At 36.2% G+C, this 22,645-nt stretch overlaps 1 protein-coding gene across 1 annotated transcript; it reads left to right on the top strand.

Moving 5' to 3' along the window:
- The first annotated feature begins 431 nt into the window (after positions 1-431).
- Positions 432-7,043, top strand: LOC149829418 (protein phosphatase 2C 50-like). The gene is made up of 5 exons (XM_090015924.1): positions 432-559; positions 869-2,181; positions 2,282-2,623; positions 2,692-2,797; positions 6,454-7,043. The coding sequence occupies exons 2-5, from the start codon at positions 1,225-1,227 to the stop codon at positions 6,786-6,788; spliced, it is 1,740 nt and encodes a 579-aa protein (XP_089872050.1). The 5' UTR covers positions 432-559; positions 869-1,224; the 3' UTR covers positions 6,789-7,043.
- The last annotated feature ends 15,602 nt before the right edge of the window (positions 7,044-22,645 follow it).

Below are 22,645 nucleotides of genomic sequence, written 5' to 3'. Positions count from 1 at the left end.
GAACTTTTGGGTCATAGTTTTTCGACATAAAAATAACTTTTTTGATGGTAAGCCATTGATTTTTCAACCCATAAAATTTATGTAAGAAAAGCGCGATCCAAAAGTCAGTTTCTCCTAAACTTAGTATATATAGGTAATAGGTTATGTAATGTGCAAAAAAATATTCGAGCAAGCAATGATAGACGCAAAGAAAGAGTGTGGTAATTAATTTAATTACCTTGATAATTTAAGAAATGATAGGGAAAAAACAGCATTAGGTCAGCGTCAACAATGGTGGATTGATGCACGAGTTAAAAATGAGAGAGAGAAAACGGGGCGGACAGAGAGTTTGACGATGAGGGTGAAATGCTTTTGGAGTTGGTTCCATTCCTTTCTTGACACCTGTCCGTCTTCCCCTCCCTAACCCCTCTTTTTTTTCTGAGAGTTGATGTGCGCTGGTTTACTTCCTTCACCATCCTCTTGTACCCAAATTTGCATTAGGCCTACTATTACTACCACTAGTATTACTTCTTCTAACTGCCACAGCGGTGTTACCATGGCCCCTCTTTTCTTTGTTCTGGTAAGCTGTTCACTGTTAATCTGCTGATTTGTGGATCGGTTTCTTTTTGGGGATCTTTTCTTGATGTTGGTGTCTCCTTTTTTGATGGTTGATATACTTCTTTGCTTTCTTTCTGTTGGGTATTCAATGAATCATGAGAGTTGTTGGGAACGTACTCGATTTCATGCACATTTTTTCCCTCTAGAGGCTGTGCTGGTTTCCCTATCCCACAGGCAACCATGACAGGAATTGCTCAAGGATAGATACATGCCCTTTTTCTTTCTTCCTTTTTTAGCTGGGCTTGTGATCCTTTTTGTCTGCTTTTTGAAGGTTGGAAGGAGACCCAGTTGCTAGAAATATGGCTTTGGTGGTGCCCTTGGTGTTTCCCCGCTAGGGTTTGTGGTGGTTTGGATGGTTGCCCAAAGTGGGTCTAGTCTAATCTCAGGAAAAGGGTTGCTATCTCTTCCCCTTCTTGATTTATGGTGATTCCAGTTTGTCTTGTGGGCATCGTCTTCGGGTCTGGCTATGTCGGGCGATGAGGTTTCCAGGGCATGGTGAATTGGAATTTGATGCATAATGGGCGAGCGATGATGGGGTTTGGGAAGGAATTCGGGGTTTTGAGCTTGGGAAAATGGTAGGTTATAGTAGTGTTGGGTTCTTAGAGGGGTTTCTCAAGGGGGGATGTGATGGAAGACCTGTCCGCAGCAGCCATCGTTGCGGTTCCATCGTTTAGGATAGCTTCTACCTGTGCCTGTGTGAATTCGTTACATATGGATGTTGGGCACTTCAAGATTGCGACTGATGCCCCTGCTGCTAGCTTCCTTTCCGAGCCTACGATGGAGTCGCCGGAGCCCATCCCTGATGCCGTGGTTTCTTCTGATGGAGTTGCAGGTTACGGCTTTACGTCGGATCTGGAACGCAAAGAGGATGTTGGGTACTCAACTAACTCGTTAGAAACCAAATTCGCTGCGGCTTGCTCCAGCATTGGTGCTTCAGAAGTTACCAGTTCAGAGCCTCTGGATAAAGTGAAATTGTTCGGTGCTAGTTTCGCGCCCATTGATAATGTGCGTGAGGAGGAGGATTCTCTGGCTACTCAGAGCGAACAAGTATCGAATGTGTCTTGCTGCCTGTCGGCCCTGAGTGATACTGGTAGCGTTTGTGGCGGGGGTGGTGAAGAGTCTGCTGATGACAGTAGCCCAAGGTTGAATGATCTTGAGATCATGGCAAAGGATGTTGGAGATTCAAGTGAATCATTTGTTGAATGCAATCATGAGAGCGCAACGGCTCCTTTGTACGATCTTCCAAGCATTTCGATTGTTGAGCACGCTTCCTCTGATCCAACGAAGCTGACCAACATTCCAGATGTTCCGATGATTCAACACGCTTCTTCTGATCTGACCAATTCAATGCTTGGAGGCAAGCGTGGGTTGGTTCCTGACATGGACTGCCACCCTCCTTGGGGATGTATTTCTATCTGTGGAAGGCGACCTGAGATGGAAGATGCTGTTGCTGCTGTTCCAAGATTTATAAATCTTCCAACCACATTTCTTTGTGATTCCCAAATCAATGCTGGTCGATCCCCGAATCCAGACTCCTGTACGTTGCATTTCTTTGGAGTATATGATGGCCATGGCGGTTCCCAGGTGCATATTAGTCACTTTATAATTAACTTCATGCAGCCATGAATGAGACCAACTGATGGTGATTTTTCTTTTCTTGAATTCATTCATTTTCAACTATCAGGTTGCTAATTACTGTCGTGGTCGGGTTCATATGGCGTTGGCTGAAGAGTTACAGAGCATGGGTGATGTCTTCCTTGATGACAGTAGCTGGAGGAAAATCTGGGAGAAAGCACTTACTAGTTGCTTTCTTAAAGTTGATGCAGAAGTTGGAGGGACAACAACAAATAATGGAGAGCTACTGCCTCCTGATAATGTCGGAGAGCCTATTGCACCTGAGACTGTAGGATCCACTGCAGTTGCTGCAGTTCTTTCTTCCTACCAGATAATTATAGCCAACTGTGGAGATTCGAGGGCAGTGCTTTGCCGTGGCAAAGAAGCCATTCCACTTTCTGTCGATCATAAAGTAAGGGCAGGTACCTCTTTGCTAAATTGTTTCCTTCATCAGTATCTAACCTATTTTGTCTGTTTCAGCCAAACAGAGAGGACGAATATGCGAGAATCGAAGCAGCTGGAGGAAAGGTCATACAGTGGAATGGATTTCGTGTGTTTGGCGTCCTTGCCATGTCGAGATCAATTGGTACATACCATGCTTTAAACCGGTCATGTCATGTGTCTTTAGTTCATTCTGGTTGAAGCTTATTTTATCTGTGCATGGTTAATTTCCGAATTAATTCTCCCAAATGGTTAGCAAATACATCTTGCATCTATGAACTGTCTCTGTGCTTAAATTATGAACAGTATGGTTCATTTCTCTCTCATTATTTCTTATAAAACATGGTAGTTACTCTGAATAAACTGAAACAAAACAACAGACTCTGTTAGCTTCTCGTGAAGTTAAAGCCATCAACTGATCAATTCGTCAAGAATACCGGGTTTAGATATGAAGGCATGGAACAACTGAGTGGAAGAGTCTTGATGGATGCTTCCGTTATCGTGGGGGTTGGATGCATATTGATATGTGAGATTTTTCTTGTTTTAAATAAACAATATGCTAAATAGGCTTCATGCCTTGACTAAACTCATGAGTCATACTATGAAACTTTGGGAGAGAGTGATTGAGTCTAGGTTGAGGAAGATTGTCATGATATCAGAGAATCAATTTGGTTTTATGCCTAGAAGATCAACTATGGAAGCTATACATCTTCTTAGACAACTTATTGAGAGAAATAGAGAGAGGAACAAAGATTTGCATATGGTTTTTATTGATTTGAAGAAGGCATACGATAGAGTACCTAGGGACGTTCTCTGGTGGACAATGATGAAGAAATGTGTTTCTCTCAAGTACATTAGTATAATTAAAGATATGTATGAAGGAGTAGTAACCAATGTCCGCACTTGTGAAGGGGTGACAACCAATTTTCCTATAACGGTTGGGTTACATCAAGGATCTGCTTTAAGCCCTTTCCTATTTGCTACAGTGACGAATGAGCTTAAGAGATCAATTCAAGAAAATGTGTCGTGGTGTATGTTGTTTGCTGATGATATTGTTTTGATTGATGAGTCTAGAGTTGGGATTAATGCTAAGTTAGAATTATGGAGACAGACATTGGAAGCAAGATGTTTTAAGTTGAGTAAGAGTAAGACAGAATATATGGAATGTCGGTTTAGTAAGGAACAAAGTAGTGATGGGAGTGTAGTGAAGCTTGGTGAGCAAGAAATACCGGTGGATGATTGTTTCAAATATTTGAGATCTATCATTCAAAAGTATGGAAAAATTGATGGAGATGTAAATCATAGGATAAAGGTTGGGTGGATGAAATGGAAAAGTGCAACTGGAGTGTTGTGCGATCGTAGAATGTCATTGCGGTTGAAGGGAAAGTTTTATAGGTCGACTATTAGGCCCGCTTTACTATATGGTACGGAATGTTGGGCTGCCAAGAGACATCATATTCAAAAAATGAGTGTAGCTGAGATGCGTATGCTTAGATGGATGTGTGAAAATACAATAAAAGATAAGATTTGAAACAAGGAGATACGTAAGAAGGTAGGTGTTGCACCCATTGAAAATAAGATGAGAGAGAATCGTTTACAGTGGTTTGGACATATTCGGCGAAGGCCTAATGATGCTCCAGTTAGAAGGATGGAGAAATGAGAAAATATATTAGTTAAAAGAGGTCGGGGTAGGCCTAGGAAGACATGGATGGAGATGATAGGAAAGGATATGAATGCTTTGAACCTCACCGAGGACATGGCATTGGATAGAAATGATTGGAGGAGAATGATTCATGTGGAAGACCTAGAATGATTTTCTTTTTTGGTTCATATCGCCAACCCTAATTGTTTTGGGATGAAGGCGTAGTTGTTGTTGTTGTTGTTGTTGTTGTAAATAGGCTTCATGGCTAATTACATTTCTTATCTGAAACACAATTGGCTGTAGGAAGTGATCTAACCTTAGTGATGTCTTCAGATGATTATTCGATAGTCGATACTGTGCTGTTGGCACTTGCCTGAAAAATGACCAAAAATGTGAGTCACTATATTATTGACACTTGAAGGACCAGAAAGACCTTTTATTCTCTTAGTTCTTCAATTTTACTAGTAAGATTTTGCACAATTTAATGTGGCTTGTTTCTAATAATGTTGACATATTGTTGCATTTTGGGAAGAGTTGCTCTGTGCTTGCCTAAAAAGTTGCCACTGTTCTTCTTTCATTTAACGGCCAATCAATCCCAACACTTGGCAACACCATCACGGATATCAGCAAACATCACTCTGTGGACACTTTTGGCTACTCTAGTTATTAGTTTATGGACTCTCCAGCACTTTGGACCCTCTATGAATACTTTGTAATTTGTTTCTTAACTATGTCACATGGATACGGCTGCGGATATGTGGATACAACCATTTTTATGAAGTTTCCAGTATGACTTGTATATAAAGGGATACGGAATGGCAGTCAAAATGGAGTATCTGCGTGATTTAGTTTCTTAATCTTCTCTTTCTTGTTTTTAGATTGAGAGACACTTTTAGTGACTAGTGTTGTCAATTTTTAGGAAAGTTTCCATCTAGGGGCCAACATTCTGCACCTACTTCCAAAGAAAACACACTTCTCATTTCTGAATTTCCTAATGCGGGCCTCAAAATTTCTGGAACTGCCAAACAAAGACCTATAGTTGCCATATTAGGAAAGTCAGAAAGTCAATTTAGATGATGGGCATTAATCTGAGGTCTCTATTTAACAGTTGTGAGGAAAGCTGTGGCCCGTATCAGGACATTCAGAAAAGTAAGGCCCATTTTTTGAATTGGGGGCAAAAGGCTGGCCCCTAAATGGATTTTTTTCTTTTTTTTTAAACACAAGCATCTTCAAGCATAGTCACAAATGTTGGCCATTTCTCGAAAATCTGTGGTTTATCTCAAGATTTTCAAAATCTGATATAATCCCGAGAAAAGGCGGTATTTTCAAAATATCACCTATTTAAAAATACTGTGCTTTTATTGTCATATAATCACATTATTAATGTGAATATTTATATATTTCCAATTTTTTCTTATATATTTTAAAAATTTAAATATACTGATATGTTCCTGAGATAAAAAAAAGTTTTTAATTTATCTCAAGATTTTCCTTCGCGAGAAAACCCTGAGAATGAGATTTGTGACTGTCTTGAAATAGTTTCAAAATCATGATTTCATGCTTTTATGTGAATCTTTGAATAATGAAAGGAAATAAAATACTATTCAGATTGATCTTCAATGTTATATATATATATATATATATATATCCTCTATTTCTTGTAGTTAAAAGTTCCTCTCTCTCTCTCTCTCACGCACACACATGCACACATGTATGCATATATTATAAGCCTCAATGTGTCTAATACTAAGTACCAATGTTTGACAAGACCATGTCCATGTATAGGTAGCGCCATTTGATGTATGCAAGTGGAAAAATATTTAGATTTTATAATTATTTCATTAAATTGTGTAAACTTTGTATATGTCCATCAAATTCAAACCAATTGCTTTTATAATTTGCATTAGTTGTAATTGCTTCCATTTATTCTTTTTATCCTTTTGGGCATTTCCTTTTCTATTTTATGTCGCAATTTTATCACTAAAGACCTGACGAGTTGGATACCACCAGGCATTCATCTCTCTCTCTCTCTCTCTCTCTCTCTCTGCATGTGTTCACTTATGAGTGTTAACAAGGACATGAACATGCTAATATTTTTAACCTTGGAATAACTTCTATAATTTTAAAGCATATGCATCTCTTTTACTTGTTTGCTGCAGGTGATCGGTATCTGAAACCCTGGATTATTCCTGAACCTGAAGTGAGATTTGTTTCTCGAATAAAAGAAGATGAATGCCTTATATTGGCTAGTGATGGATTGTGGGATGTCATTCCTAATGGAGAAGCCTGTGACATTGCTCGCAGGCGGATTCTGCATTGGTATAAAAAGAATGGTGTGACATCTTCTACTGAGAGGAGTCGAGGTATGGATCCTGCGGCACAATCAGCAGCAGAGCATCTCTCCAAGCTCGCCCTTCAACGAGGAAGCAAAGACAATGTCACTGTTATTGTGATTGACCTGAAGGAAAGAAGAAAATTCAGAATAAAGACTTGAGACATGCTGACTTCAGTCTCTTCTTGAGTTCAGTTATCAGAGGAACAATGAGAATATAACCCAGGTTTAGTCCTTACAATCGATACATTTTTAAGCCCATCCAGTTTTTTCATTTGGGCATGATGGCTGTACGATTGTGGTACTCTGTAATATAATGACTCTTGAAAGCGGTAACCATCCAAAAGGTAAGCCTTTCCATACTTTGCTTCTTTTCTTCTTTCCTCTTCTGAGTAAAGTAATGCAAGTTAAAGCTAAGGTAGTCTTTCTGTGATCATGTGATTTCCCTTGTTATGCTTTTCTGGTCCTGGTGTCTAAGTCAACTGGCTACAGCATATGCAGCTGGAAATTAATTTCTACCATCAGTTAATGTCAACAGACTCAACACATTCCGAATGTTCATGTCATTTCTTTCTCACGTAACACTTGGAGTTTTTGTCAATATATAAGCATTTACGCTTGTATCAATTCTTTTTACTACCTTATCTTGATCAGATTCATCTTACTGTTTTGTTGTGAGTCATTTTCCTAAGGATGCTAATCAGTGATGAAAGATTAATGCTCAGCAGATGTAAATAAAACCAACTGTATCTGAATCTAGAAACAACCATAGCCACAAATATCACCGACATTTTGAAAATATTGCAACACTTATGGAGGTAAGCCGATGTTACCGGATATATATATATATATATATATATATATATATATATATATATATATATATATATTGTGATATTTCAAAATATCAGCTATAAGATGAATATTGCGAATTTGCGATAATATTGCTATGATATCACAATATTTTTAAAAATATCCTGCTTTATATGCTTAATTTTCCTATTTTTTGTTTGTTTTATTTATAAAAACCTTTTCTAATTGTTTCTTTATGCATAAAAAATACTTTTAGAAACCTTTCACTTCTTATCTTTAATTTTTTTATAATTTAAATTTTTTTAAAGCATCTGAAATTTTCCTGAGAAAAACCACCTTTTAAAAAAAATCCCAACACGGTGACACTTTGTATTGAAAAATAAGCAACTGGATTGGCTTCCCTCTTTGGGATGATCATTTGTAAATGTTAATTTATTATTAATAGAATTTGGATCATAGCCTCCAGCGTTGATTCTCAAAAAGAAAAATCCTGAGAAAAACCTTGCTGAGAAGTTATCGAGTACAATATTTGTGGCTATGAAAACATCATCTTTTATTTCCTGGCTTAGGCCAGCTGGAATGCTCCTCTTGGCAATGAATTTGGGACTCAATCACCGTTATACTTGGAAACCTCATTGTTTTCTCTCACTTTCATTTCTTTGTCTTTCATTTTCAGATTTGGAGCCACAACTGCTTCCTCATTTATCTGGTTTAGAGTAGTAAATAATTTAGATGACGTTTAACTTGTTATTATCCATATGAATAGTAGAGACAATTTATAAAAGCTTTCAAGGTGGCAATTTTGGCAGGATAATAAAATTGTAACCAAATTCTTGACTATTTGTATTATTTTGTCAAATAGCTCCAAACATGATTAACAAATTCTCTACTTTGTATTATGGCCTGTGCCTGTCATCATGTTTTCTGTTGTGGATCTCTATCACACTGGTTGTCTATATCTGGAAATCCACACACACACACACACACACACACACACACATATATATATATATATATATATATATATATATATGAGAGAGAGAGAGAGAGATTCTAACTTTGATAACACATTGAGTGACTCAGTCTATGACCCTGTGACCAGTCTTGCAAGACATGCAAAATATAAGCCTGTCTGGATAATGGATATGAACACAGGTCAGTTGCACAGAGTTTCTAGAAGATAGTGTGGCTTTGTAGTTGGATGCACTGTTTTTCTGTCAGGTCAGTTGGTGCAAGAGATAGTGGTGGAATGGCTAGTTTAGAGAATGGTCAGTTTCTTGGTTATGCTATGATACAACCACCTATGTTCTTAATATATTCATCCTTAAATTGTGCATTTAATATCCTTTGTCACCACTCCTGGTGTATGGGGACTGATATATGGTCACATTACTGAAGTTTCTTTGCAACAAGAGATGTCAGTCCGCATGAATTTAAGTATAATTTTCTTTCAATCAAGTTGTTATGCTTGCCATGGGCTGCAGACAAAATGGTCAGCGATCTGGTGAACAAAAGTTTCTCAGAAGTGAAAGGAATATTGTTACCATGGTTCATGAAGCACACTGAATGTGGCATGGATGATGACATTTTCATGCACCACATAGCTTCTGTGGGTTTCTTCAATCTTCTTCAAAAGAGAAGCAAGTGATCCTGTTTATCATTGCCGCACTTGTTAGCAATGATGATATCTGTATTCCTTTTTTGTGGATAATTGGGGAGAAAACCACAGATTTTCTGGTCGCCAGCAGGTGCTATCATTTACTGAGCCTCTGTGTTTGGATGGCCTTAGCCTAGATACCCCAAGGGACACCCTGTCCACCTAGTGGAGTCCCCAAGCATGGGTCTTGCAGCGAGGGACACTCCCCCCTTGATATCAAACTTGTCACGACTTGAGACTTAGGAGCCAACCCCCTAGCTAGTAGTGTGGATCAGAGTTACCGGAAGCTTCTTAGATAGGTGGGAAGCTCGCTTCCTGGAAACTCGCTTCGGAAGCACGATACTCCTCGCTTCCGAAACTTAATCAGAACCTCGATTTTCTGACGCTTCTCCTATGCTTTCCACATGCTTCATTTATTCTTATTATATGTTCTCTTACTCAACTTTTCATGCTTTTTATGCGCTTTCTCTAACTCTTCTCACTCACTTCCATGTGCTTTCGTTAAATTGGTAGTCATCATTTTTAGATTTTGTTAAAAATCATGAAATTTAATATTAGTCACTTTTATTTTAGTTTTTATTTGTGTTTTATTTTGATTCTCATTCAATTCTTATATTTCTTTTTTTTTCTTTTTTTTATTCCTCGCTTCCCGCTTCCTATATATTTTAAAATGCATCGCTTCTCGCTTCTCGCTTTTTAGTTTGGCAACTTTGGTGTGGATCTCTCCTGGGCGATGATATCTGTAGTTAACAGAGGAAATAACTTATTATGCCAAACTGTTAGTAATAGGATATTTTTCTTGCTTGCATCTGACATATCTTACTCCTTTGTATGCCTTGAACATGGGTTCTTAATTTTTAATATCAACTACGGAGCATCAGATAGTGTTTACTGTTTATTCTTCTAAATGCAATGATGTATTGGTAGGATATAAATGAAAGTTTTCTTGGTATTCCCTTCATTGTGAATTGTGTATTGTGAAGACCCACTGATTGTTTTTCAAATGCACCTCTTATTGACAAGTTCGTGTTGTGGAAATTCACCAATTATTTGGACTAGTACTGCTGGTGCTAAAATTATATATATGGCGGTACTGTACCACTATAATGTATGGTGGTACACACTTGATTTACATAGATCTAATCTCCAAAGGCAAAATATAACCTTTGAATTATGTTTAACATGTTCTATTTACTATTTCCATGTGTTAAAATTGACTGAAACATGATGTTTTATACCATTTCTGAGCCACCCTTATTTTCATGAATTGTGAGTCGTTGACTTTCATTGTCTTTAAAATTGGATCTTATGATGTATTAGACATGATCAAAGTTTCTAATATAATATATAAACTATGCTAAACACATCTATATGGTTAGATCTACCATTTGGTGGCTAGATCCATGCAAACAAAGGTGTGTACCACCATATGGTATCCTGGTACAAAACCACCATATATATATATATATATATATATATATATATAAAGAGAGAAAGAGAGAGAGAGAGATGGGTAGGTGCTAAATGAAATATGCTAAATGATACATGCTAAATGAGTTTTTCAGCTCTTTTTGGTGTTTTTTCGCAGTTCAGACACCATAAATGTGTTGGGCATGGTCGATTTATGAGGAATCCACACCTGGATCATGTGTTTTTGATGAAAAAAATGATATTTGAAGCCTAAAAAATTTACAAAGATTTTGAACCATTGATTTTTCAAACCTTATAAAAACCCACCCATTTGTCGGAATCGAACACTTCAAGGGCTGATCCCTATAAAATCAAATACATAGATCACATTTGTACGGTCAGCATTTAAAAATAAAATGGAAAAACCTTGAAAAACTCACTTTGCACATATCATTTAGCATATTTCATTTAGCACCTACCCATTACTCTCTCTCTCTCTCTATCTATCTATATCTATATATATATAGGGTTAATATTTAATGCTATTGAAGGCACAAAATTAATTTTAGATTTTTTTGTAGATCAAATCTTATGGATGTGATCTACAAGGTTTGTTTAGTAGAAAATGAGTTTTGAATACATAAGCAGGTTTTCTAAGGGCTTCAAATATTAACAGTCCACAATACGCTAAAATTTTATGACTAAACAAAACATATTTTTGGATCGAAATAATATGATTCAAGGTTTGATCTTTAGCAAACAAACCATCCTGAACACATCTATGTGGTCAGATTGAGTTGATAAAGCATTTCCACCTCAATAGTTCCATATAATTTTGTGCCTTCAATAGCACCAAATATATATATAGTACTCCACAAATCCCTATGAGAAACAGACTATGGATATTGATTTTCTCTGTCCCAATATAACCATCTAACCTTGTTGAGCATCTGTTATGTCTTATTTTCCCAATTTAGTAGACATGCTGGATACAAGATTTTCCAAGTGTCAATTTCATCAATATAGACTTGTTTTGCCTTAGAAAACTTCCTAATTACATGCAAGAAAAAAATTTCTGTTAGGGAAAGTTACAAGGAGTTGAATCCAATTCCTGCAACTTCCAAGAAAGAACAAATTGGTTAGTGGAAATGGGAAAGCTTTAGTGTCATAGGATCCCTTTCACGGAACAACATATTCATAAACTAATTTCATAAGATTTTATTACACCACCCAGAAGTAGTAATTGACTCTTTTCCACTTGATAAGAATGTCATAAGCTGGAGGCCGAGACCAACCTGAACTGGCCTACTATCTGGTTAACCAGGCACTGGTGAAGATTCAGTTTCTGTAGGGAAATTTGTTGGATTTAGGATGAAAAGGAACTAGACTTATATCCAACTGGGATTTTGTTAAGTGTATATCTTGCTCCTACCCAACTTCAATGCATTCTGATTTTTCCTCTGAAAAATCTTCAAAAGAAAGAAAGAAAGAAAGAATGCCTGAATCTAACTCTAAACTGTCCACTTTTTTGGGGTTGTTTCCCTTCCAATCAAAATTCAACTAGGTGTGCAGGATGGGATTCAAAGTCATGGATCCAGTTCTCATTCTACTGGTCCTGATTTATGTAGATTCAGATTCAATTGGAGTGAAATTCCTCATAAATCACATTATATTTATGAAGGATCATAAGGTTGTAATCCATGCTCCTATATCTAGGTAATTCATGGTCCATCTTCATCACAGGATCACTACTGAGCTCACCTGACTGTACAGAGACCAAGTAACTATCTGTAATCTATACCGTTTAGTTGCAACTGGCCGTATATGTCAAATCTGACCAGGGCTTGAATTGTGATCTTATAAGGTCTGATTGGATCTAAATCTGGAATTTTAGGTCTATTAATTGGCTGGACTGAGCATAGAGCCAACTCATTATGACCCTACTTGGTAAATCCTAATTTCTGCTTCGTACGGTCTCTATAGTAGGTTGTAGTTAAACCTTGGTTCTTGACCTAACTTTTTGGAACAGCAAGATTTTGATCCACATCCAGCTGGTTCTAATCAAACACGATTTGTTCAAACAGTGGAGTTGAATCCAGTAATTAGGCATGGCTTTTTTATTTTCACTTTAGGATTCCTGGATATAGAAAATGAGAATGGTTTGGGCTGAGTGAAACTCAGGTTCAATATGTTTAATTTGGCTTGGATCTTTTCCTTAAAGGTTCCAAGGTTGGGGTTGTCTCCATGTAATCTTCCTTTTTCTTATGTCACTCTATTCCTAAGGCATCTTGCTTTCTGTAAATGGTCAGTCAGCAGGTGCTGACTGCTTGATATATTTCATTGACCTTGTATTTTCCATGAAAAGGATCTTGCTTCAGTACCTTATTGCATCTGAATAGATGACAATTTCTCTTATTGACAGAAAAGGATTCTAACTCATCCATTTGGATTCGAGGCTTTATTTTTGTGGTTGGAACCAATGTTGTATGACTTAAAGAAATTCAGAATTGTATTGAGAAAAAGATTCTTGGAATGAGAATTTTTTATAAAAAATAGAATTTCGTAGAAATCCATCGAAAGAAAAGAAACTTTTGCAGAATAGTCCCTAGTTTAGCGTTTGTGCAAAATCGTCCGTCTTCTCTTTGTAAACCCTTGCAAAAGGGTCCCTGAGGTAAACAGCCGCTTGCTTCGCTTGTCGAACACCATTAAATGCAGACAAAGTGATAGTTCTGCCCTCGTAGGAAACCCATTTTGTGAAAAACAAATAAGTCAGACTATTTTACCAAAACTTTAAAAAAGGTGCGACCATAGTAGCAAAAATTAAAAATGGAAAAATATCTGCAGCCAAAAACTCACAAAAATTCATTTTTTTTTTAATCTTGCATTTTTTGGTAAAATCTTGGCAATAAAAATTAATTAAAAATATAAAAATGTTTTTATAAGAAAATATACATAAAAATATTTAAAAATAGAAAACATGCTTTTTTCATGATAAATCGCTGATAAAAACACAAATATCGCATTTAAAACATGATATTTATGTTTTTGACGAAAAACTCTCGAGAAATTATCGTTTTTAACTTTGGGATAATTTCTTGTGATATTTTTGTGAGATTTTCATAAATCTTGTGAGATTTGAGAGTTACGTGGGAACCATAGGAGAATGTTGGAAGATGTCTGCACTCTTTGCACAGGGTATACTGGTAATTCGATCTAACAATGTGTAGTGGCTGACGGAATGATCAACCTGCACTGTTGACAGGAAATGTAGACAAGTTTCCAATAAATAGTTAAGACAGGAACTATTATGCAATACAGCTTGTGTAAGGCAGGCACTATTTTGCAAAAAAAAAAACTATTTACTGAAGTTGGAGGGCTTTAACTTTTCTAGTTCCAGTATTCCTTCATCTTAGCGCCCAAATAAAGTCTACTATGGATCAAGATCTAGCCCATACACATCCAAAATCCTTTTGGCTATAAATAGGAGATCCTTTTAGAAAAATCGTTCCCCTCTCTCTACTTTATCTCTTTAGTCTCTCTCCTCTTTCTCTCTTGGTTCTAGCTTAGATCAAGCCCTTTTGAGGTAAGCTTGGACCTGCCTGACCTAGCTTGAGCTCACTTGGATCAAGTCCACTTACCTACCAGGTTAGGCTTTCTCTTTCGTTCTTTGTTTTTTGTCTTAGCCAAGGTCAAGCTCACTTGGCCTAGATTGATCTCACTTAAGGTAAGTTTGGACTCACTTAACCTAGATTGAACTCAGTTGGGTCAAAATCTTTTGGCCCTAAGATCTTAACCTCCTTTATCTTTTTCTTGATTAGGTCCAACCCATCTGACTTAGTCTAGCCTACTTGAGGTAGTTTCGAACCCAGTTGGATCTAAACTAGGTTCAATCCGTTTTTTGCCTATACCTCATTGTTTCACCGTGCCAACAAGTTCTGCATGAGTTGCTATTGGTTGTGACCGTACTGAATGTAAGGATGCGTCGATCATGACCTAGAAGCATCTCTAATGCAGCGCTGAGCCACCACTGCTAGATTTTTGGTATGTTTGCATGTTGTTCTCTCTCTTTCAAGTTATTTGTTAGATTAACTATCGTGTATAGTAGGATTTTTCTTACCGCATACATTTTTAAAATAATATTTAGTCCTAGTCCTTGGTTTATGCCCTATAGGGCACGACAAGCTTGCTTTGGTGTTCACGCGTATACCCTTGCGACTATCGCTCAATATTTACGGTGAATTAAGTATCATAGGGTCTTAGTCTTTGGTTTACGCCCTTTAAGTTACTATAAGCTTGTGTTGGTGTTTGTGCATGTATTCTTACAACTACTTCTCTATTTACTATATATATAAACATACATATATGTTGCTTTATGCATTTTTACTTAGCCTGATGTATGGTTTTATTCACCGAGCCCTGCTTTACGCACTTTTATTTTTTGTCACGCTGTTATGTGCACAAGCTTCTGCTTTACTCAAATTACTTAGCTCGATGCGTGATTTTATTCACCAAGCCCTGCTTACACACTTTACTTAGATTGATGTGTAGTTTCATTCATCGGGCCTTGCTTTACACACTTTACCTTGTCATCGCGTTGTTATGTGCATAAACTCTTGCTTTTATTAAATATAGTTGCGTTATAATAAGCGTGTAAATGGTGACTGATATCTATCGTCCAAAGCAATTCCAAATGCCTTGTCTTGCCTTGTTCAAAATATTGTTTGGTGAATAAACCTCTATTGGAAAGGTTTCGAATTTTCGTAATACATATTTACGTAAACATCTAAGTCACCAACATAAGGCTTAGGTTTCCAATAAACCATGAAAGATGCAAAGTACACATAATGGTGTATATCTATCTAAAGAATGAACGTAGCAAATTTTCAGTTAAATAGGGTAGATGCTACCAAAATTTTTGACAATATGCTCTCTGAGCTAAAAGGAATATAGTGATTTTCTCATTAAACATGAGAGATGCTGCCAAAATTTTTGACGAGATGTTCTCTGAGCTAAAAGAAATATCATATTTTCCCTGTTAAATAGGAAAGATGCTAATAAAATTTTTGACAAAATACTCACCTAAGCTAGTATGTATGGCACGATGATGCCCTCATTGTTGGAACCCTATCTAGATGACTTGTTTCATCTCCGCCTTCAAGGGCACCATACTGGTAAGGGCCGCTACGCCAGAGTAGTTGTTGTGCCTTGTTAGGAAAGTCATCGATGTGGCTAAATACACCGAGCAATCAATCCAAACTGATTCTTGTTTATGCATGCCTTTATAAAATATTGTACAACAATAACACTCGTAAGTGTCGTGCCAGAGTTGGTTATCCGGCCGTAAGGGGTAAGCGCTCGTGAAGGCCGTAGATGCCAAGAGCGATGTTTGCATGTATATAAACAACACATAAAGGTAGTCACTGACTATATGGGAACCGACCCGTGCTTTAGAAAACTGATTGGGGTTGGGTTCATATTCCTTTCGTGTAGAATGCATTGGATTGCCTATATAACATTCGATGTTCTAATAAGAAGGATTATGCTATCGAACTCCTTCAAGACTTTACGCTCATTGAGGCAAACAATGATGGTACCACCTCGAGTGACATATATTATCTTATGAACCAAAGGGTTAAGGTGGTCTCTCAATCTCTCGGAGGTTAGGAGGTAAGTTATCCTTAAGATCTAGGGATTTAACCATGCTAATGTAGTAGAATGATGCATCCAAAACGGCCTAGTAGGGTTTATCCCAACATGAAAATTGTCGCCCCACTACAGACAAGGTCACTCAAGCCTCTGGCATACAAAAACATATAACATAATAAACACCCAAATGACTTTGTTTGACGCTGAAGTTAAGTTCTTTTGCGTAGCACGGGGTAAACTGGTAACTGTAAAACCCGAGATTTTTTTTTGGTAATTAAAGTGAATAAATGAGGAATTATTAATGCATCTATGACTATATTGTGAATTCTTGATTTTTGATTAATTATAAATTTTTGTCTCAAGTTATGAAAAATATTGCTAGAATAATTATAAAATTTAAAATTTAGTGGTTTAAATTTTGGACCTTAGTTTTGGATCTAAATTTGGCATTTGGATCCAATACATATCTGAGGTGACATTTGAATTGGATCCAAATTAAAAATATTAATTGGATCCAATGGTAACTGTGACATAACAAAAAACAACTGACCAGTTCAAAACTTTGTCGCCGCATGCTCCAAGTAGTGGTGGCGGTGAAATTTAAACTGGAGCTTCCTGTGTCTGTCAGCGATTCGCAACCCCAAATTTGGCTCGAAACAACCCCAAATTTGGCTCGAAATGACCAAAAATTGCATATAAAATGATGTCAACAAGGTTGATCAGTTGGATTCATGTCAGCATCCAGCTGATCTATTTATGGCGTTTAAAACTTCATGCTTTGATATCAGAAAAATTTCAAAAAAATCAGGACACGAAATAAACACAGATCTTCAATATGCAAAAATAAAATCCTAAAACACTAAAAACTTAGAAAAATATGCACTGCACAACATCGATTCTAACATATCTTGTCTGCACTAGGCGTCAATGATGCTCCTCAACTTCTAGATTAAAAATATATCTTTTTGTGGATGAAATCACGCCAAAGTTGAACCCAGGTCTGCTGGACATGTGCTCTGTAACATATCCAAAGTTTAGGTTAATCTAAGATCAAGAACTACCTGAACTTGGTCATTTTCGATCGGATATACCTGTTGTAGGTCCAGAAACCCGATTTGGGTGTTTGGGTGATTCTGACCTAATTCAGAATGATTTCTTTCACAAAAAAATGCAGAATGTTGAGGACAGACTCTTCAGATGAAAAATGATTTTTAGAAAAATTTTAGGTCTACAGAAGGCTATCGGGTCTTTGCCAAAAGAGAGAGAGATACACAGTGATGATTCTACCTCAGTAGCGAATTCTCTGCTGCAACCTTGGAGGGTGTAGGCCGGCCAACACATTCTTCTTCACCTCAGACACGGAGGTTGGTTGAAGAAGAAAGCAGAAGGTGGTAAGAAACACAAGGGAATTTGGATGATGCTGGTACTCAACCTAGAGGAAGAGGACATAGGGGGCGACTGCAGCTTGGACTTGCATGCAGGCTAGAGGAGGAATGAGTCTTCCATTCTTGCCTTGGGTTGTTTATCCAGGAGGGGGCGACATTGGTGGATTTGGTCAACCAATTGCCGCCTCTTCTGTGCTTAAGTGTGGAAAGGAATGAAAGGGGAATGGAGGCAAGTTTTGAATTCTTGTTCTATTTCCACTTTTTGTTCAAGGCTTTTAAATGAGGGGAAGTTTTGAAAAACTCGCCCCTTCCTTTCCTTTTTGTATGGCAATTCAATAATGGCAAGTGATGCTTGTCTCCTTTAAGCTATATGCAAAGAGGGGAAATTTGAAAATTCGGCTTTATTGGGCAGGTGTTGGATATGGATTTCATATCCAGTCCAAAGTGCTTTTTGGATCTGATCTAGAATGATATGGGTCCTAGGTCATGGATTGGACCGATTGGATCTTCTGATGAGATATCAAAAAATGTGCTCCAAAGCCCAAAATTACCTTATCGACCTCAATTCCTTATTGTGCATATCTGGTACTAAGCATGGGCAATTATGTCAAAAAATTATAAAAAATGCATGCATTTAGATGTGAATATGTAGCCCTTTTTGTTCTCCATCATATGCCTTTGCGAATGAATATCAGATTGTTTATGAATTGTAAAAAAAAAGTTAGTTTGCTGAAATGAATTAAGTGCTCATTTATGAGGCATAAACTGAGTAATATGCTAATGCACAAGCATGCTTTTGTGGCTTCTTGCTAATTAATGGACCAAAGTGTTTGTCTTGAGAATTAAAAACGAATGTTAATGGACTGTGCATGTATTTTTTTCATATGACTGTCATGTACATGATAATGATGATGTGAATGATTGGATGCATTTAGTGTAATAGAGAATCCATTACTTTAATTGTGCTTAAGTACTTAAATTTAAAAAAAAAAAATAATTGCAATGATATCAAATTAAATATTTCAAATGTGCATCCATAGGCTTTGAAGTGACCAAATCCCTTAAGTGGAACTATTATGTGAGTATTGCATGTAAAATAATTAACCTAATGGTTTAAACATATAACACTAAAAGAACGATACTTACAAAGAGAAGATAAATGGTACTAGTCTGGCTTCTTGGGTATTGAAATTGAGCACGGAATGTTGCACCTCTCTGGTCACGAAGATAGGAGAACCATCCACATTAGACTACAGTGTGGAGGCACAAAATCTCATGAGTAAAGTCCAATGTATCAGGATGATAGTGTGAGAGCTTCTGTCGCTCTTAGCGTCCATCACCAGGCACCAGTGAATAGTGCTCGGTCAGGCCCAAGCCACCCTTTTTAAAAATATCGCATGCATCATGGTCCTAACTTAGGACTATTGCCTGTGTTTATACTCACAGGGATAAGAATTGTAACATAAACTGATTGTGCATTTAGATAGGCATGACATGCATCATATAAAAAAGAAAACTTAATTAAAGATAATAAATGACTCATGCATACAGTCGACTTCTGCAAAGGTAAGTAGTGTGAATTTTTTGAAAATAATTTTTGAAATAATATTTTTAATGAAAACTAAGTAAAAGTTAAATGTCAAATAATAAAAACTGGCTCGCACGAGTGGTGGAGTTTGGATCGGTTTCAGGGAACAAGAAATACTTTGTATTCAATCACACAATCTAATTACGCTTTATTGCCAAAAAAAAATTTAATTAATCGAGTTAATAAGAAAATAGTGCAACCTTCTGCGAAGGAATTAACAGCCTTATTACAAACCCAATTAATTAAAAATAAAAATAAAATAAAAGTCTAATCTAAAAATATATAAAAAAGTCTTCAGTGCTCTGAGTCTTTGTGTTCCTTCAATTGATTTGCTTTCCTTTATTTTTTCCTCTGTGTACCATTTAGGTACTTAGGTTGAACACTTTTGTATGATTTGCTAAAGGGCTCTCTTAGGGCACTTGGGCTTGACGGAACCTCAAAGGGTACTTTAAGAGTATAAAAAGGGCTCTACTACACGTTCCAACGCTTCTCTACAAAACACAAACACGAACCACAATGGTACTAAGAAAACTAAACAAAGAATTACTAACTCAATAACAAAATAAATCACTCAACTAACTAAAAACAAACTACTAACAAGAACTAACTATGAACAGCCTAATAACAAACTATCACTAAAAGACAAAATATTGAAACAACCTAACTAACAATAAACTAATTTCTAACCAACTAATTCAAGAAACTAACCAATTCAAGAAATCAACTATTAACTAATTTTACATAACCTATATGTTGTATGGCTTTGTTGTACGAAACTATATGCGATGCAAAACCTAAAACTACGGTAAAAAAGTGGGAGAAAGAAGATCACCTTGTGGATCACTTCTGACGGAGGGGTTGAAAAGAGAATATGGTGATTCCAGTTGTACATACGTTACCCCGACGAAGAGGAAGAAGTTGCCGATGAAGAAAGGGTTCGAAGCTTGAAAAAAAAAGGAAGAGGAGAATAGGTAGAGAAAGAAATCGGCAAAAGAGAGAGAGAACAATGGAGAGGGGCCATGTTTTCCAATATGAAAAAATATCTCCTCTTGCTGGAAAAGATGTATTAATAATGCTCTAATTAAATTAAAACAAAATTTTCAAAAATAGTCCAAAGATTTTTTATAGTTTTCAAAATAAGGTCTCTTATGAACAATGTGTATTTCTAAAAAAAACACAACTTCCTAAACTAATTAATATTGGCTAATTCAAACCTAACCTAATTAAAATATAATTAAGAAAATCTAAAACTAATAAAAATACTAAAAAATATAGGGTAAGCTTTGAAATATGTGATTGTCTGATAAAGTCAATTTCAATGCGGTTTCTCAAAACTAACAATAAAAATGGGTTTTTAAAGCAAATTTTTATTGAATCATGCATAAATTAAGATGAATAAAGTACAAATATTATTCATGATCAGTAAATGCATGCACTTTTAACTGTTCATGCATCTTTAATTGCTCATCTTTAAGTGAATGATTGATTGGAAATAATTTCTTGAATGTATGCTTGAATAACATATTAGAAATTCATGTTTATATTTATGTTGTATTTAATCTTGTTGAATGTATGAAAGATCAAAGTAATTCCTGCTTAGTTGTTTTAATTTATGTGTTCAAAATAGCTCTACCCTACTGAGACAATATTTGTCTAAGACTGTTGATTTTAAATATTTTCAAGTAGCGAGTGAATTCACATGCAATGGCAGAAGGTTACGATGAGGACCTGTGATCATCGCAAAATTTTTTCTCTCGTGGTTTCTTTCTCTTCCTTCTCCTTCCCTTTTCCAACCTCTATTTTCCTCCTTTTTGAAGGGAGTAAAATAAAAGAAAGAAAAGAAAGAGAGAAGAGAAAAGAAAGAAAGAGAAAAGAGGAATTCTTTTGCGGGTTTTCACTTGACCTTAATTAAAAAAAATATTTTGAAATAACTCGCCTCCGTTTTTGAAATATTTGCGGGAAAACTGGGAGACGGGATCCGCTCGTCGGTACGAGGTTCGACCGTTCCTGGCGCCTTTACCAGGGGTAATCGAACCAAGGGTTGAATTAATGCCTTTTGCTTTGCTAAGAAATTATCTAAGTATTTATCCTAGGTCTAAAATGCACAATGAATCATGTTTGTGCAAATGCAAAGATGTATGCTCCTTTTGAAAATGTTTTGAAGAAATCCCAAGTGAATCCGATAAAGTGAAGAAATGTTTTCTAACTTAGAACTTAAGATTAAAGTTCCAATTTTTTTAGAATAATCAGGAGCTTGGGAAAATAAATCTGGAATTTGGAAGTTGATCTTGAAGTCTTGAAAAAAGAGAATGAAGGAAATTTTCAAAGTCATAAATGGACTTTGAATTTAGAAGTTTGAACTCAGATGAACATTTGGAATGGGATTGAATTTTAACTTTGAAGTTTTGAATTTAGAAGGAAATGTGGGAAATCTAAAGGAATTGAGAAATGAAATTGATTTAAAAGTTGGGATCTGAATCCAAGGTTTGGATTCTGAATATAATTCAAAGTTGAATTTTGAATTTAGGATGGGAAATTGATCTGAAATCTAGAATGAAATGGAATTGGTTTTAGAAGTTGTTTTAAAATATGGGATTCAAGATGGGATTTGAATCTGGAACTTTTGGAATGGAATTGGATTCAAGGTTTTGAATCCCAAGATGGTTTTTGGATATGAAAATAGAGTTGGACTCTGGATCCTAATATGGAATTGGATCTGAAATTTGAGATCCAAAGTAGAATTGGATCCTGGATCCTAAGATGGAATTGGATCTGAAATCTGAGATCCACAATAGAATTGGGTTCTGGATCCTAGAGTGGATTTGGATTTGAAGTCTGAGATCCAAAGTGAAGTTTGAGTCTGGATCCTAAGATAAATTTGGATCTGATGTCTGAGATCCAATGCAGAGTTGGGCTCTGGATCCTAAGATGGATTTGGATCTGAAATCAGAGATCCAATGTAGAGTTGGGTTCTAGACCCTAAGATGAAATTTGGACCAAAAGTCTAAAATCCAAAGTGAAATCGGAGTCTGGATCCTGAGGAGGAATTGGATCTGGAGTCTGAGATCTAACATGAGTGTTGAATCCTAGATCCTAAAATGGATTTGTAGTTAAATTCTGAAAATGAATCAAGAATTTCAAAGTTAATTTGAACTTTGATTTTGATTGAAAATGTGAATATAAAATGAACTTGGAATTTCAAAGTCAATTTGAACTTTGAAATTTGATTTGAATTTGAATAAAATGACTTTGAAATCTCAAAGTTAAATTGAACTTTGAGATTGAAAATGAAATTGAATTTTGAAAATGAAAAGGATGAATTGGATTTGATAAGGATCGAAGATAGATTGAAGAAGATATTAACATCGCTTGGAGTTTTTTTTGAAAAAGGAAGTTTTGAAAATATGATACAATTCTATCCTATATGATGAATGAATTTGGATAATTTTGAAATTGGAATTTGAAAAGCTATTTCATTCTTTAAATGAATTAAAATAAGATTGGAAATATAATACATCCT

This window comes from Nuphar pumila, chromosome 8 (assembly GCF_984573655.1).
Source record: "Nuphar pumila chromosome 8, dmNupPumi1.hap1.1, whole genome shotgun sequence".
Classification (NCBI taxonomy): domain Eukaryota; kingdom Viridiplantae; phylum Streptophyta; class Magnoliopsida; order Nymphaeales; family Nymphaeaceae; genus Nuphar; species Nuphar pumila.
This window is presented reverse-complemented; position numbering and strand designations above follow the sequence as displayed.

Coding starts and splice junctions, on each gene's coding strand:
- LOC149829418 (XM_090015924.1), top strand. CDS start 1,225: ATGGAAGACCTGTCCGCAGCAGCCATCGTTGCGGTTCCATCGTTTAGG. Junction 2,624..2,691: donor CACTTTCTGTCGATCATAAA/GTAAGGGCAGGT, acceptor TGTCTGTTTCAG/CCAAACAGAGAGGACGAATA. Junction 2,798..6,453: donor TGCCATGTCGAGATCAATTG/GTACATACCATG, acceptor TGTTTGCTGCAG/GTGATCGGTATCTGAAACCC.